Source organism: Periophthalmus magnuspinnatus, chromosome 13 (assembly GCF_009829125.3).
Source record: "Periophthalmus magnuspinnatus isolate fPerMag1 chromosome 13, fPerMag1.2.pri, whole genome shotgun sequence".
In the NCBI taxonomy this organism is placed as follows: domain Eukaryota; kingdom Metazoa; phylum Chordata; class Actinopteri; order Gobiiformes; family Gobiidae; genus Periophthalmus; species Periophthalmus magnuspinnatus.
This window is the reverse complement of record NC_047138.1, coordinates 32,521,567-32,534,066: the sequence shown is the minus strand read 5'-3', so window position 1 is coordinate 32,534,066 and position 12,500 is coordinate 32,521,567. Positions and strand designations below refer to the sequence as shown.

The following is a 12,500-nucleotide window of genomic DNA, read 5'->3' as shown; positions in this document are numbered from 1 at the left end:
GGTCTAGTCCTGGTCTAGTCCTGGTTTAGTCCCGGTTCAGTCCTGGTTCAGTCCTGATTCAGTCCTGGTTCAGTCCTGGTTCAGTCCTGCTTCAGTCCTGATTTAGTTCTGGTTCAGTCCTGGTTCAGTCCTGGTTTAGTCCTGGTTTAGTCCTGGTTTAGTCCTGGTTCAGTCCTGCTTCAGTCCTGCTTCAGTCCTGGTTTAGTCCTGGTTTAGTCCTGCTTTAGTCCTGGTTCAGTCCTGATTTAGTCCTGGTTTAGTCCTGCTTCAGTCCTGGTTCAGTCCTGATTTAGTCCTGGTCTAGTCCTGGTCTAGTCCTGGTTTAGTCCCGGTTCAGTCCTGGTTCAGTCCTGATTTAGTCCTGGTTCAGTCCTGGTTCAGTCCTGGTTCCTCACACTCTTTCTCTTTCAGCCAGTCGCCGTCCCTCCTCGCTGACTGGCGTGTCTTCAGTGGGGTGCAGGGGCATGTCCTCTGCAGACCGACTTCAGTCCTGCTCCAGTCCGGGTTTAGTCTTGGTCCATTCCGGGTCCAGTCCGGGTCTAGTCCTCGTCCAGTCCAGTTCTTCGGTGGACTCAGAGTTGGACCGTTCGGGGTCTCTCAGCTCGTCTGTGTCCTCGGTGTCTCTGCAGGACGCGGCGCACTCCTCCTCCTGTTCCTCCCTTCAGTGAGTAGTTGGTTAGGCTCTCGCCCCGCAGCCACATGCTCCCTGGTTCAAATCCTGAACTGTGGGATCTTTTTGTCATCCTAAATGCATCCATCCATGCATCCAGGACTGAACCAGGACCGAATCAGGACCGAATCAGGACTGAACCAGGACTGAACCAGGACTGAATCAGGACTGAACCAGGACTGAACCAGGACTGAACCAGGACTGAACCAGGACTGAACCAGGACTGAATCAGGACTGAATCAGGACTGAACCAGGACTGAACCAGGACTGAACCAGGACTGAATCAGGACTGAACCAGGACTGAATCACTGTGGGACATTTGAAGCCTAAATAAAACATTTATAACATTTGTGGATTTTTTGTCCAACAGAAACGGGTCCGACATCAGCCTGGATCTGACCCCCATCAGCACAGGAAGTGGAGCCAGTGTCACCATGGTGACGGGGCAGCTGCCATCCAATCAGCTGCCTGCGAGGGTGGGTCCTCGACAAATGTCGCGTTTGGAGCGAGTGGCACTGGAAATCGTGGAGACGGAGCAGGCGTATGTGAGGGACCTCAAGAGCATTGTGGAGGTAAAATCACTACCTGATCTGTGTCACTGTTTAATCTGAGGCACTACCTGATCTGTGTCACTGTTTAATCTGAGCTCACTACCTGATCTGTGTCACTGTTTAATCTGAGACACTACCTGATCTGTGTCACTGTTTAATCTGAGGCACTACCTGATCTGTGTCACTGTTTAATCTGAGGCACTACCTGATCTGTGTCACTGTTTAATCTGAGCTCACTGCCTGATCTGTGTCACTGTTTAATCTGAGGCACTACCTGATCTGTGTCACTACCTCACTACCTGTGTCACTGTTTAATCTGAGGCACTACCTGATCTGTGTCACTGTTTAATCTGAGACACTACCTGATCTGTGTCACTGTTTAATCTGAGGCACTACCTGATCTGTGTCACTGTTTAATCTGAGACACTACCTGATCTGTGTCACTGTTTAATCTGAGGCACTACCTGATCTGTGTCACTGTTTAATCTGAGGCACTACTTGATCTGTGTCACTGTTTAATCTGAGGCACTGCCTGATCTGACCTGGTCCAATCTGTGCCAGTCAAGATCACTTCATGGGGGACTCTGGCTGTTAGCCTAATGTTAAACAGGTTTTAAGATGCTAACTGTTAGCTTTATCATAGATCAAACGTTTTTGGTTCAGTAGTGACCCAGCAGCTTCTTGGATTGTTCCACGGCTCTTTTGTTTACTTTTGTACATAGTTTTCGGCCCATACGCTTGTAATAAACATGATTTTGCCATTAAAGGCCCGGTACACCGTTTTTCTGTGTGCTTGAGCAGTAGGTCTTGGCCCAGAAATATAAACAGCTCTTGACGAAACATGCGGGAAAACAGGTCTGAAGCAGAGTCCAGGCTGGATAAATTTTGAATGGACTGAATTTTGGAGGGATGTTTGTTTTGGGATGGACTGAGATCAGGACAATATGGAATGTGATCCACTGAAGATAAAACCATCAGCGTCTCTGCAAGTGAGCTCACTGTCCCAGGCTACGTGCAGGTTCACAGCAAAGTGCCATCAGGTCACTGAGACACACCGCTAGCTTTAGCAACAGGTCTGATTGACAGCTTTGCTAAGTGTCCGTTCCCTGGTAAAGCAGCGGTGTGGGCGTGAAGGGGCGTGACCTTCCATAGTCTCACTCCTATGATACTCGTAGTCAGAATTCCAAATATGGAGCTGGTCTCCAGATTAGCCGCTATAACTGCTAGCCTCATGTGCTTCATGCGCTTCATGCGCCTCATGTGCCTCATGCGCCTCATGCTCCTCATGTGGAGCCGACGCTGTGGTGACATCACACTCCAAACATTTCTGTTACTTTAGTCACGGCTGTGACGACACTGAGCGACTCAGGATCAGGTCTGAGTTCAACAAGACCAGCAATTAGTCCTAGTCTAGTCCTGGTCTAGTCCCGGTCTAGTCCCGGTCTAGTCCCGGTCTAGTCCCGGTCTAGTCCCGGTCTGGTCCCGGTCTGGTCCCGGTCTAGTCCCGGTCTAGTCCCGGTCTAGTCCCGGTGTGGTCCCGGTTTAGTCCCGGTTTAGTCCCGGTCTAGTCCCGGTCTGGTCCCGGTCTAGTCCCGGTCTAGTCCCGGTCTGGTCCCGGTCTGGTCCCGGTCTAGTCCCGGTCTAGTCCCGGTCTAGTCCCGGTGTGGTCCCGGTGTGGTCCCGGTCTAGTCCCGGTCTAGTCCCGGTCTAGTCCCGGTCTGGTCCCGGTCTAGTCCCGGTCTGGTCCCGGTCTGGTCCCGGTCTAGTCCCGGTGTGGTCCCGGTCTAGTCCTGCTCTAGTCCCGGTCTAGTCCCGGTCTGGTCCCGGTCTGGTCCCGGTCTGGTCCCGGTCTGGTCCCGGTCTAGTCCCGGTGTGGTCCCGGTCTAGTCCAGCTCTAGTCCCGGTCTAGTCCCGGTCTGGTCCCGGTCTAGTCCTGCTCTAGTCCCGGTCTAGTCCCGGTCTGGTCCCGGTCTGGTCCCGGTCTGGTCCCGGTCTGGTCCCGGTCTGGTCCCGGTCTGGTCCCGGTCTGGTCCCGGTCTGGTCCCGGTCTGGTCCCGGTCTAGTCCCGGTCTGGTCCCGGTCTGGTCCCGGTCTAGTCCCGGTCTGGTCCCGGTCTGGTCCCGGTCTGGTCCCGGTCTGGTCCCGGTCTAGTCCCGGTCTGGTCCCGGTCTAGTCCCGGTCTAGTCCCGGTCTGGTCCCGGTCTAGTCCCGGTCTGGTCCCGGTCTAGTCCCGGTCTAGTCCCGGTCTAGTCCCGGTCTAGTCCCGGTGTGGTCCCGGTCTAGTCCCGGTCTAGTCCCGGTCTAGTCCCGGTCTGGTCCCGGTCTAGTCCCGGTCTAGTCCCGGTCTGGTCCCGGTGTGGTCCCGGTGTGGTCCCGGTCTAGTCCCGGTCTAGTCCCGGTCTAGTCCCGGTCTGGTCCCGGTCTAGTCCCGGTCTAGTCCCGGTCTGGTCCCGGTCTAGTCCCGGTGTGGTCCCGGTCTAGTCCTGCTCTAGTCCCGGTCTAGTCCCGGTCTGGTCCCGGTCTGGTCCCGGTCTGGTCCCGGTCTAGTCCCGGTGTGGTCCCGGTCTGGTCCCGGTCTAGTCCTGCTCTAGTCCCGGTCTAGTCCCGGTCTGGTCCCGGTCTGGTCCCGGTCTGGTCCCGGTCTAGTCCCGGTCTGGTCCCGGTGTGGTCCCGGTTTAGTCCCGGTTTAGTCCCGGTCTAGTCCCGGTCTGGTCCCGGTTTAGTCCCGGTCTAGTCCCGGTCTGGTCCCGGTCTAGTCCCGGTCTAGTCCCGGTCTGGTCCCGGTCTGGTCCCGGTCTAGTCCCGGTCTAGTCCCGGTCTGGTCCCGGTGTGGTCCCGGTGTGGTCCCGGTCTAGTCCCGGTCTAGTCCCGGTCTAGTCCCGGTCTGGTCCCGGTCTAGTCCCGGTCTGGTCCCGGTCTGGTCCCGGTCTAGTCCCGGTGTGGTCCCGGTCTAGTCCCGGTCTGGTCCCGGTCTAGTCCTGCTCTAGTCCCGGTCTGGTCCCGGTCTGGTCCCGGTCTGGTCCCGGTCTGGTCCCGGTCTGGTCCCGGTCTGGTCCCGGTCTGGTCCCGGTCTGGTCCCGGTCTAGTCCCGGTCTGGTCCCGGTCTAGTCCCGGTCTGGTCCCGGTCTAGTCCCGGTCTAGTCCCGGTCTAGTCCCGGTCTAGTCCCGGTCTGGTCTCGGTCTAGTCCCGGTCTAGTCCCGGTTTAGTCCCGGTCTGGTCCCGGTCTAGTCCCGGTCTAGCCTCGGTCTAGTCCCGGTCTGGTCCCGGTCTAGTCCCGGTCTAGTCCCGGTCTAGTCCCGGTGTGGTCCCGGTCTAGTCCCGGTCTGGTCCCGGTCTAGTCCTGCTCTAGTCCCGGTCTAGTCCCGGTCTGGTTCCGGTCTGGTCCCGGTCTGGTCCCGGTCTAGTCCCGGTCTGGTCCCGGTCTGGTCCCGGTCTGGTCCCGGTCTGGTCCCGGTCTAGTCCCGGTCTGGTCCCGGTCTGGTCCCGGTCTGGTCCCGGTCTGGTCCCGGTCTAGTCCCGGTCTAGTCCCGGTCTAGTCCCGGTCTAGTCCCGGTGGGCGCTGACAGCTCAGTGTTGTTGGAATGCGTTTGTGGAGCTCAGATTTACGAGGCAGGTGTGAACACCTCATGGACACTTCACCTGCAGCTCGTTCAGATGTTTCAGCTCCTCGATGACTGAAGTGAAGCCCCAAAGAGGGACTCAAACAGAGATTATGTCAGATGCCCTCCCTGTGTGTCAGATGCCCTTCTTCTCTGAACAGTCAAATCCAGTTTTGTTAGCAGCTGTTTAGACCTGGTTTAGACCAGGTTTAGACCTGATTTAAACTCACTTTAGACCCACTTTAGACCCACTTTAGACCTGGTTTAGACCTGGTTTAGACCTGGTCTAGACTCGCTTTAGACCCCGGTTTAAACCTGAGTTTAGACCCACTTTAGACCCACTTTAGACCCTGGTTTAGACCTGGTTTAGACCTGGTCTAGACTCGCTTTAGACCCCGGTTTAAACCTGAGTTTAGACCCACTTTAGACCCCGGTTTAGACCTGGTTTAGACCTGGTATAGACCTGGTTTAGACCTGGTTTAGACCTGGTTTAGACCTGGTTTAGACCTGGTTTAGACCCGATTTAAATCTCGCTTTAAACCCCAGTTTAGACCCGGTTTAAACTTGGTTTAAACTTGGTTTAAACCTCAGTTTAAACCAGGTTCAGACCTCGGTTTAAAACCAATTTACACCCTGGTTTAGACCTGATTTAGACTCCAGTTTAGACCCAGTTTAGACTCCGGTTTAGACCCGGGTTAGATCTTGGTTTAGACCTTGGTTTAAACCTCAGCCTAGACCCGGTTCAGTCCTCGGTTTGAACCGCAGTTTAGAACCGCTTTAGACCCCGGTCTAAAACCCGTTTTACATTCCGGTTTAGACCTGGTTTAAACCTCAGTTTAGACCCCAGTTTAGACCCAGTGTAACCCCAGTTTAGACCCCAGATTAGAACCGCTTTAGACCCCAGTTTAAATCCCGCTTTAGATCCCACTTTAGACCCCGTTTTAAACCCTGGTTTAGACCCAGTTTAGACTTGGTTTAGACCTGGTATAGACTCGTTTTAGACCTCGGTTTAGACCTCGGTTTAGACTCAGTTTAGACTCAGTTTAGACCTTGGTTTAGACCCTGGTTTAGACTCAGTTCAGACCTTGGTTTAGTCTCGGTTTAGACTCAGTTTAGACCTTGTTTTAGACCTCGGTTTAGTCTCAGTTTAGACCCTGGTTTAGACCCGGTTTAGTCTCGGTTTAGACCCTGGTTTAGACCCAGTTTAGACCTTGGTTTAGTGTCGGTTTAGACCCTGGTTTAGACCCAGTTTAGTCTCGGTTTAGACCCTGGTTTAGACCCGGTTTAGTCTCGGTTTAGTCTCAGTTTAGACCCTGGTTTAGACCCAGTTTAGTCTCGGTTTAGACCCTGGTTTAGACCCAGTTTAGACCTTGGTTTAGTGTCGGTTTAGACCCTGGTTTAGACCCGGTTTAGACCCTGGAGCAGCTGTTTCTTCACACATGCCATTCCTCAGATTTTAATAACAGACTCAAATATCAGGAATGATCTCAGCTCTTAAAGGAACCACACTCCTGAAGAAGATGACCTCTGAGGACCTGGTTTAGACCTGGTTTAGACCTGGTTTAGACCTGGTTGAGTCCTGGTTTAGACCTGGTTTAGACTCATTTTAGACCTGGTTTTGTTCTGGTTTTGTTCTGATTTAGTCCTGGTTTAGTTCTATGTTTTGGACTCCCCGAGAGTGGGGTCTCTTTTGGAGGAGGAGACCAGAGTCGGGTTTGGGTCTAAAGGAGGGACTGAACATGATCCACGAGAACTCAGCCAAGACAAAAACAGAGGGAGCAAAACTGGTCTCTGGTTTAGTCCTGGTTTAGTCCTGGTTTAATCTTGGTTTAATCTTGGTTTAGGTCTGGTTTAGATCTGGTTTAGTCCTGGTTTAGTCTTGGTTTAGTCCTGGTTTAGTTCTTGTGGGGGGACTTTTTCTTTCTGTAATTGATAGGGTTTTAATCTAATAACTCAAAGACAGGAAATGACTCTGGAGGAATGTGGACTGGACTAAACCAGGACTAGACCAGGTTTAAACCAGGACTAAACCAGGTCTAAACCAGGACTAGACCAGGACTAGACCAGGTTTAAACCAGGACTAAACCAGGTCTAAACCAGGACTAGACCAGGACTAAACCAGGAGTAAACCAGGACTAAACCAGGTCTAAACCAGGACTAAACCAGGACTAAACCAGGTCTAAACCAGGACTAAACCCGGACTAAACCAGGACTAAACCAGGACTAAATGGAGTCCCAGACTTGGTGTGGGTCTGAGGTCTCCAGTTGCTGCAGCTGTTTTTTAGTGCAGAAACATTTGCTGTGGCCACAATCATTCCACAAGTATTATAATGATTATAGACCCGACCAGGACTAAACCAGGACTAAAGAGGGTCTAAACCAGGACTAAAGAGGGTCTAAGATAGGACTAAATCGGGATTAAAGAGGGTATAAACCAGGACTAAACCAGGATTAAAGAGGGTCTGAACCAGGACTTGTGTTTAGACCTGGTTTAGTCCAGTATCTGGTCTGTTTGTCTCATGTTGTGTAATAATAACTCCTCCATTTTTACATAATGCCACTCATGTTTCTTCTGTTAGTCACACGTTTAAAGGAGCTGTGTGTATACTGCCTCCCACAGGTTTATAAAGGTACTACAGTCACACCTGAGCCTGTGTGTATACTGCCTCCCACAGGTTTATAAAGGTACTACAGTCACACCTGAGCCTGTGTGTATACTGCCTCCCACAGGTTTATAAAGGTACTACAGTCACACGAAAGCCTTTGTCCAGAGCCCTGACCTGCAGATAGAGACATATTCAGGTGTGTCCAGTCTCAATGGCCAGTGCCTTCCCAGAATGTGGTTGTGGCATTGTTTGTTATTGTTCTTTCAGGACTACCTTTGCTGTATATATTTACATTGTTATTGTTCTTTCAACACCACCTCGGCTGTATGTATTTACATTTTTATTGTTCTTTCAGCACTACCTCAGCCTTATATATTTACATTTTTATTGTTATTGTTATTTCAGGACCGCCTTGGCTGTATATATTTACATAGTTTATTATTGTTCTTTCAGGAGCACCTCGGCTTTATATATTTACATTGTTATTGTTCTTTCAGGACTACCTCAGCCTTTTATATTTGCATTGTTTGTTATTGCTCTTTCAGGACTACCTCAGCCTTATATATTTACATTGTTTGTTTTTGTTTTTTTAGGACTACCTCAGCATTATTTATTTACATTGTTTTTATTGTTCTCTCAGGACTACCTTAGCCTTATATATTTACATTGTTTGTTATTGTTCTTTCAGGAGTACCTTGGCTGTATATATTTACATTGTTATTGTTCTTTCAGGACCACCTTGGCCTTATATATTTACATTGATTATTGTTCTTTCAGGACTACCTCAGCCTTATGTATTTATATTGTTTGTTATTGTTCTTTCAAGGCTACCTCAGCTTTATTTATTTACATTGTTTGTTATTGTTCTTTCAGGACTACCTCAGCTTTATTTATTTACATTGTTTGTTATTGTTCTTTCAGGGCTACCTCAGCTTTATTTATTTACATTGTTTGTTATTGTTCTTTCAGGACTACCTCAGCCTTATATATTTACATCATTTGTTATTGTTCTTTCAGGACTACCTCAGCCTTATATATTTACATCATTTGTTATTGTTCTTTCAGGACTACCTCAGCCTTATATATTTGCATCATTTGTTATTGTTCTTTCAGGACTACCTCAGCCTTATATATTTACATCATTTGTTATTGTTCTTTCAGGACTACCTCAGCTTTATTTATTTACATTGTTTGTTATTGTTCTTTCAGGACTACCTCAGCCTTATATATTTACATCATTTGTTATTGTTCTTTCAGGACTACCTCAGCCTTATATATTTGCATCATTTGTTATTGTTCTTTCAGGACTACCTCAGCCTTATATATTTACATCATTTGTTATTGTTCTTTCAGGACTACCTCAGCTTTATTTATTTACATTGTTTGTTATTGTTCTTTCAGGACTACCTCAGCCTTATATATTTACATCAATTGTTATTGTTCTTTCAGGACTACCTCAGCTTTATTTATTTACATTGTTTGTTATTGTTCTTTCAGGACTACCTCAGCTTTATTTATTTACATTGTTTGTTATTGTTCTTTCAGGACTACCTCAGCCTTATATATTTGCATCATTTGTTATTGTTCTTTCAGGACTAGCTCAGCTTTATTTATTTACATTGTTTGTTATTGTTCTTTCAGGACTACCTCAGTCTTATATATTTACATCATTTGTTATTGTTCTTTCAGGACTACCTCAGTCTTATATATTTACATCATTTGTTATTGTTCTTTCAGGACTACCTCGGCTGCATTATCGACTGCGGAGATGTTCCTCTGAAGCCGGAGCAGGTCAGCGCCCTCTTCTGTAACATCGAGGACATATACGAGTTCAACAGGTGAATAACAAGGAAAAAACAAGTTAACAAGTAAACAACAACAAGTAAATAACAAAACTTTATCATAACTAAGCCTTAATTATCCATGAAGAAAGATACAGTTCATGAAGACCAGAGGTTTGATTCAGATTCAGACTCTGTGTTTCAGGTGTTTTGATTCACACATGAATTTCTAGGGTTCCAGGGGTCAGAGGGTCTGATTCAGGAACCACAGGATCTCATCTCTGCTGTTTGTGGATGATGTTGTCCTGATGCTTCAACCAGGACCTGCAGCTCTGGGGCAGTTTGCAGCGGGGAGTTACAGAGTGTGAAGTGACTGGGATGAGAATCAGCTCCTCCAAATCTGAGGTTCTCGACTGGAAAAAGGTGGCTTGCCCTCTTCGGGTGGGTGGAGAGCTTTTGCCTCAAATGGAGTTCAAGAATCTCAGGGTCTTGTTCTCGACTGAGGGGAGGATGGAGCGTGAGATTGACAGTTGGATCAGTGTCTGCAGTGATACAGTCGCTGTATCGTCTGTTGTGGTAAAGAAGGAGCTGAGTCGCAAGATAAAGCTCTGGATTTACCTCAATCTACGTTCCTACCCTCACCTATGGTCAGGAGCTTTGGGTAATGACCAAAAGGACAAGATCGGGGCGGAGGTCGGGATCGGATAAACAGGAAGTGAGAGTTTGACTTTACGGTCAAAGGTTAGGCCTGTGATGAGCGTTTGACTGTGTAACATTTCAAGTAGGGGACCGTCCGCTTGTTTCCATGGAAATGTTGATGGTCTGACCTCTGTGTACTGTCTGGGTCTGATTATAAAGAGTTTTATGGTCTGATAATCAGGAAGTGCATACTAGCATGACAGTGTTCTTCTGACTCTTTCTTCTCAGTGATCTTCTGACTCTTCTCAATGATCTTTTGACTCTTCTCAGTAATCTTCTGACTCTTTCCTCTCTGTGATCTTCTGACTCTTTCTTCTTGGTGATCTTATGACTTTCTCCTCAGTGATTTTCTGACTCTCCCCTCAGTGATCGTCTGACTCTTTCTCCTCTGTGATCTTTTGACTCTTTCTCCTCAGTGATGTTCTGATTCTTTCTTCTCTGTGATCTTCTGACTCTTTCTTCTCTGTGATCTTATGACTCTTTCTTCTCTGTGATCTTCTGACTCTCCTCAGTGATCTTCTGACTCTTTCTCCTTGGTGATTTTCTGACTCTTCTCAGTGATCTTCTGACTCTTTCTCCTCAGTGATCTTCTGACTCTTTCTTCTCAGTGATCTTCTGACTCTCCTCAGTGATCTTCTGACTCTTTCTCCTCAGTGATCTTCTGATTCTTTCTTCTCACTGATCTTCTGATTCTTTCTTCTCAGTGATCTTCTGACTCTTTCTCCTCAATGATCTTTTGACTCTCTTCTCAGTGATCTTCTGACTCTTTCTCCTTGGTGATTTTCTGACTCTTCTCAGTGATCTTCTGACTCTCCTCAATGAACTTCTGACTCTTCTGAATGATCTTCTGACTCTCCCCTCAGTAATCTTCTGACTCTTTCTTCATGGTGATCTTATGACTTTCTTCTCAGTGATCTTCTGACTCTTCTCAGCGAACTTTTGACTCTCCTCAGTGAACTTCTGACTCTTCTGAATGATCTTCTGACTCTCCCCTTGGTAATCTTCTGACTCTTTCTTCTTGGTGATCTTATGACTTTCTCCTCGGTGATCTTCTGACTTTCTTCTCAGTGAACTTCTGACTTTCTTCTCAGTGATCTTCTGACTTTCTTCTCAGTGATCTTCTGACTTTCTTCTCAGTGATCTTCTGACTTTCTTCTCAGTGATCTTCTGACTTTCTTCTCAGTGATCTTCTGACTCGGTGATCTTCTGACTTTCTTCTCAGTGATCTTCTGACTTTCTTCTCAGTGATCTTCTGACTTTCTTCTCAGTGATCTTCTGACTTTCTTCTCAGTGATCTTCTGACTTTCTTCTCAGTGATCTTCTGACTCTCTCCCCCCCAGTGATCTTTTGGAGGACTTGGAGCGCAGCTCAGATGCCGCCGCCATTGCAGAATGTTTCGTGGAACGAGTGAGTTGTATTTTCATTTAAACCAGATTTTACGAAACAGGTCTCACCAGACCTGGTCCAGGTCTGGACGAGGTTTGGACCAGGTCTGGGCCAGGTTAGGACCAAGTTTGGATCAGGTCTGGACCAGGTTTATGAGGTGAGACCTGTTTCCTCTGAGCCTGTTGCTGAAATTAGACAAACAGCCAATAAACCTGCTCAACGGCACAACGGAAATGTTTCTCCAATAAAACAAGGACTTCATTTGGATCTTAACCAGGGCAACTACAGGACTCTGGTTTACTCCTGGTTCAGTCCTGGTTCAGTCCTGGTTCAGAATTAGTTCAGACTTGGTTTAGTCCAGCGTTAGACCTGCTTTAGTCCTGGTTTAGACCTGGTTTAGTCCGGGTTTAGACCTTGTTTAATCCTGGTTTAGTCCTGATTTAGTCCTGGTTTTCTTCCTGGTTTAGACCTGGTTTAGTCCTGGTTTAGACCTGGTTTAGTCCTGGTTTAGTCCTGGTTTAGACCTGGTTTAGTCCTGGTTTAGACCTGGTTTAGTCCTGGTTTAGACCTGGTTTAGTCCTGGTTTAGTCCTGGTTTAGTCCTGGTTTAGTCCTGGTTCAGTCTTGGTTTAGTCCTGGTTTAGGCCTGGTTTAGTCCTGGTTTAGTCCTGGTTTAGACCTGGTTTAGTCCTGGTTTAGTCCTGGTTTAGACCTGGTTTAGTCCTGGTTTAGACCTGGTTTAGTCCTGGTTTAGGCCTGGTTTAGTCCTGGTTTAGTCCTGGTTTAGTCCTGGTTTAGACCTGGTTTAGTCCTGGTTTAGACCTGGTTTAGTCCTGGTTTAGGCCTGGTTTAGTCCTGGTTTAGTCCTGGTTTAGTCCTGGTTTAGACCTGGTTTAGTCCTGGTTTAGTCCTGGTTTAGACCTGGTTTAGTCCTGGTTTAGACCTGGTTTAGACCTGGTTTAGACCTGGTTTAGTCCTGGTTTAGACCTGGTTTAGTCCTGGTTTAGACCTGGTTTAGTCCTGGTTTAGGCCTGGTTTAGTCCTGGTTTAGTCCTGGTTTAGTCCTGGTTTAGACCTGGTTTAGTCCTGGTTTAGGCCTGGTTTAGTCCTGGTTTAGACCTGGTTTAGTCCTGGTTTAGACCTGGTTTAGTCCTGGTTTAGACCTGGTTTAGACCTGGTTTAGTCCTGGTTTAGTCCTGGTTTAGTCT

At 48.0% G+C, this 12,500-nt stretch overlaps 1 protein-coding gene across 1 annotated transcript in view; it reads left to right on the top strand.

Moving 5' to 3' along the window:
- plekhg2 (pleckstrin homology domain containing, family G (with RhoGef domain) member 2) overlaps positions 1-12,500 on the top strand; it is a 44,202-nt gene that overhangs the window by 11,132 nt on the left and 20,570 nt on the right. Inside the window, exons 3-6 of the mRNA XM_055225841.1 lie at positions 412-664; positions 1,041-1,242; positions 9,165-9,265; positions 11,248-11,314. Of these exons, the coding sequence (XP_055081816.1) occupies positions 412-664; positions 1,041-1,242; positions 9,165-9,265; positions 11,248-11,314 (623 nt within the window). The remainder of the gene's footprint in view (positions 1-411; positions 665-1,040; positions 1,243-9,164; positions 9,266-11,247; positions 11,315-12,500) is intronic.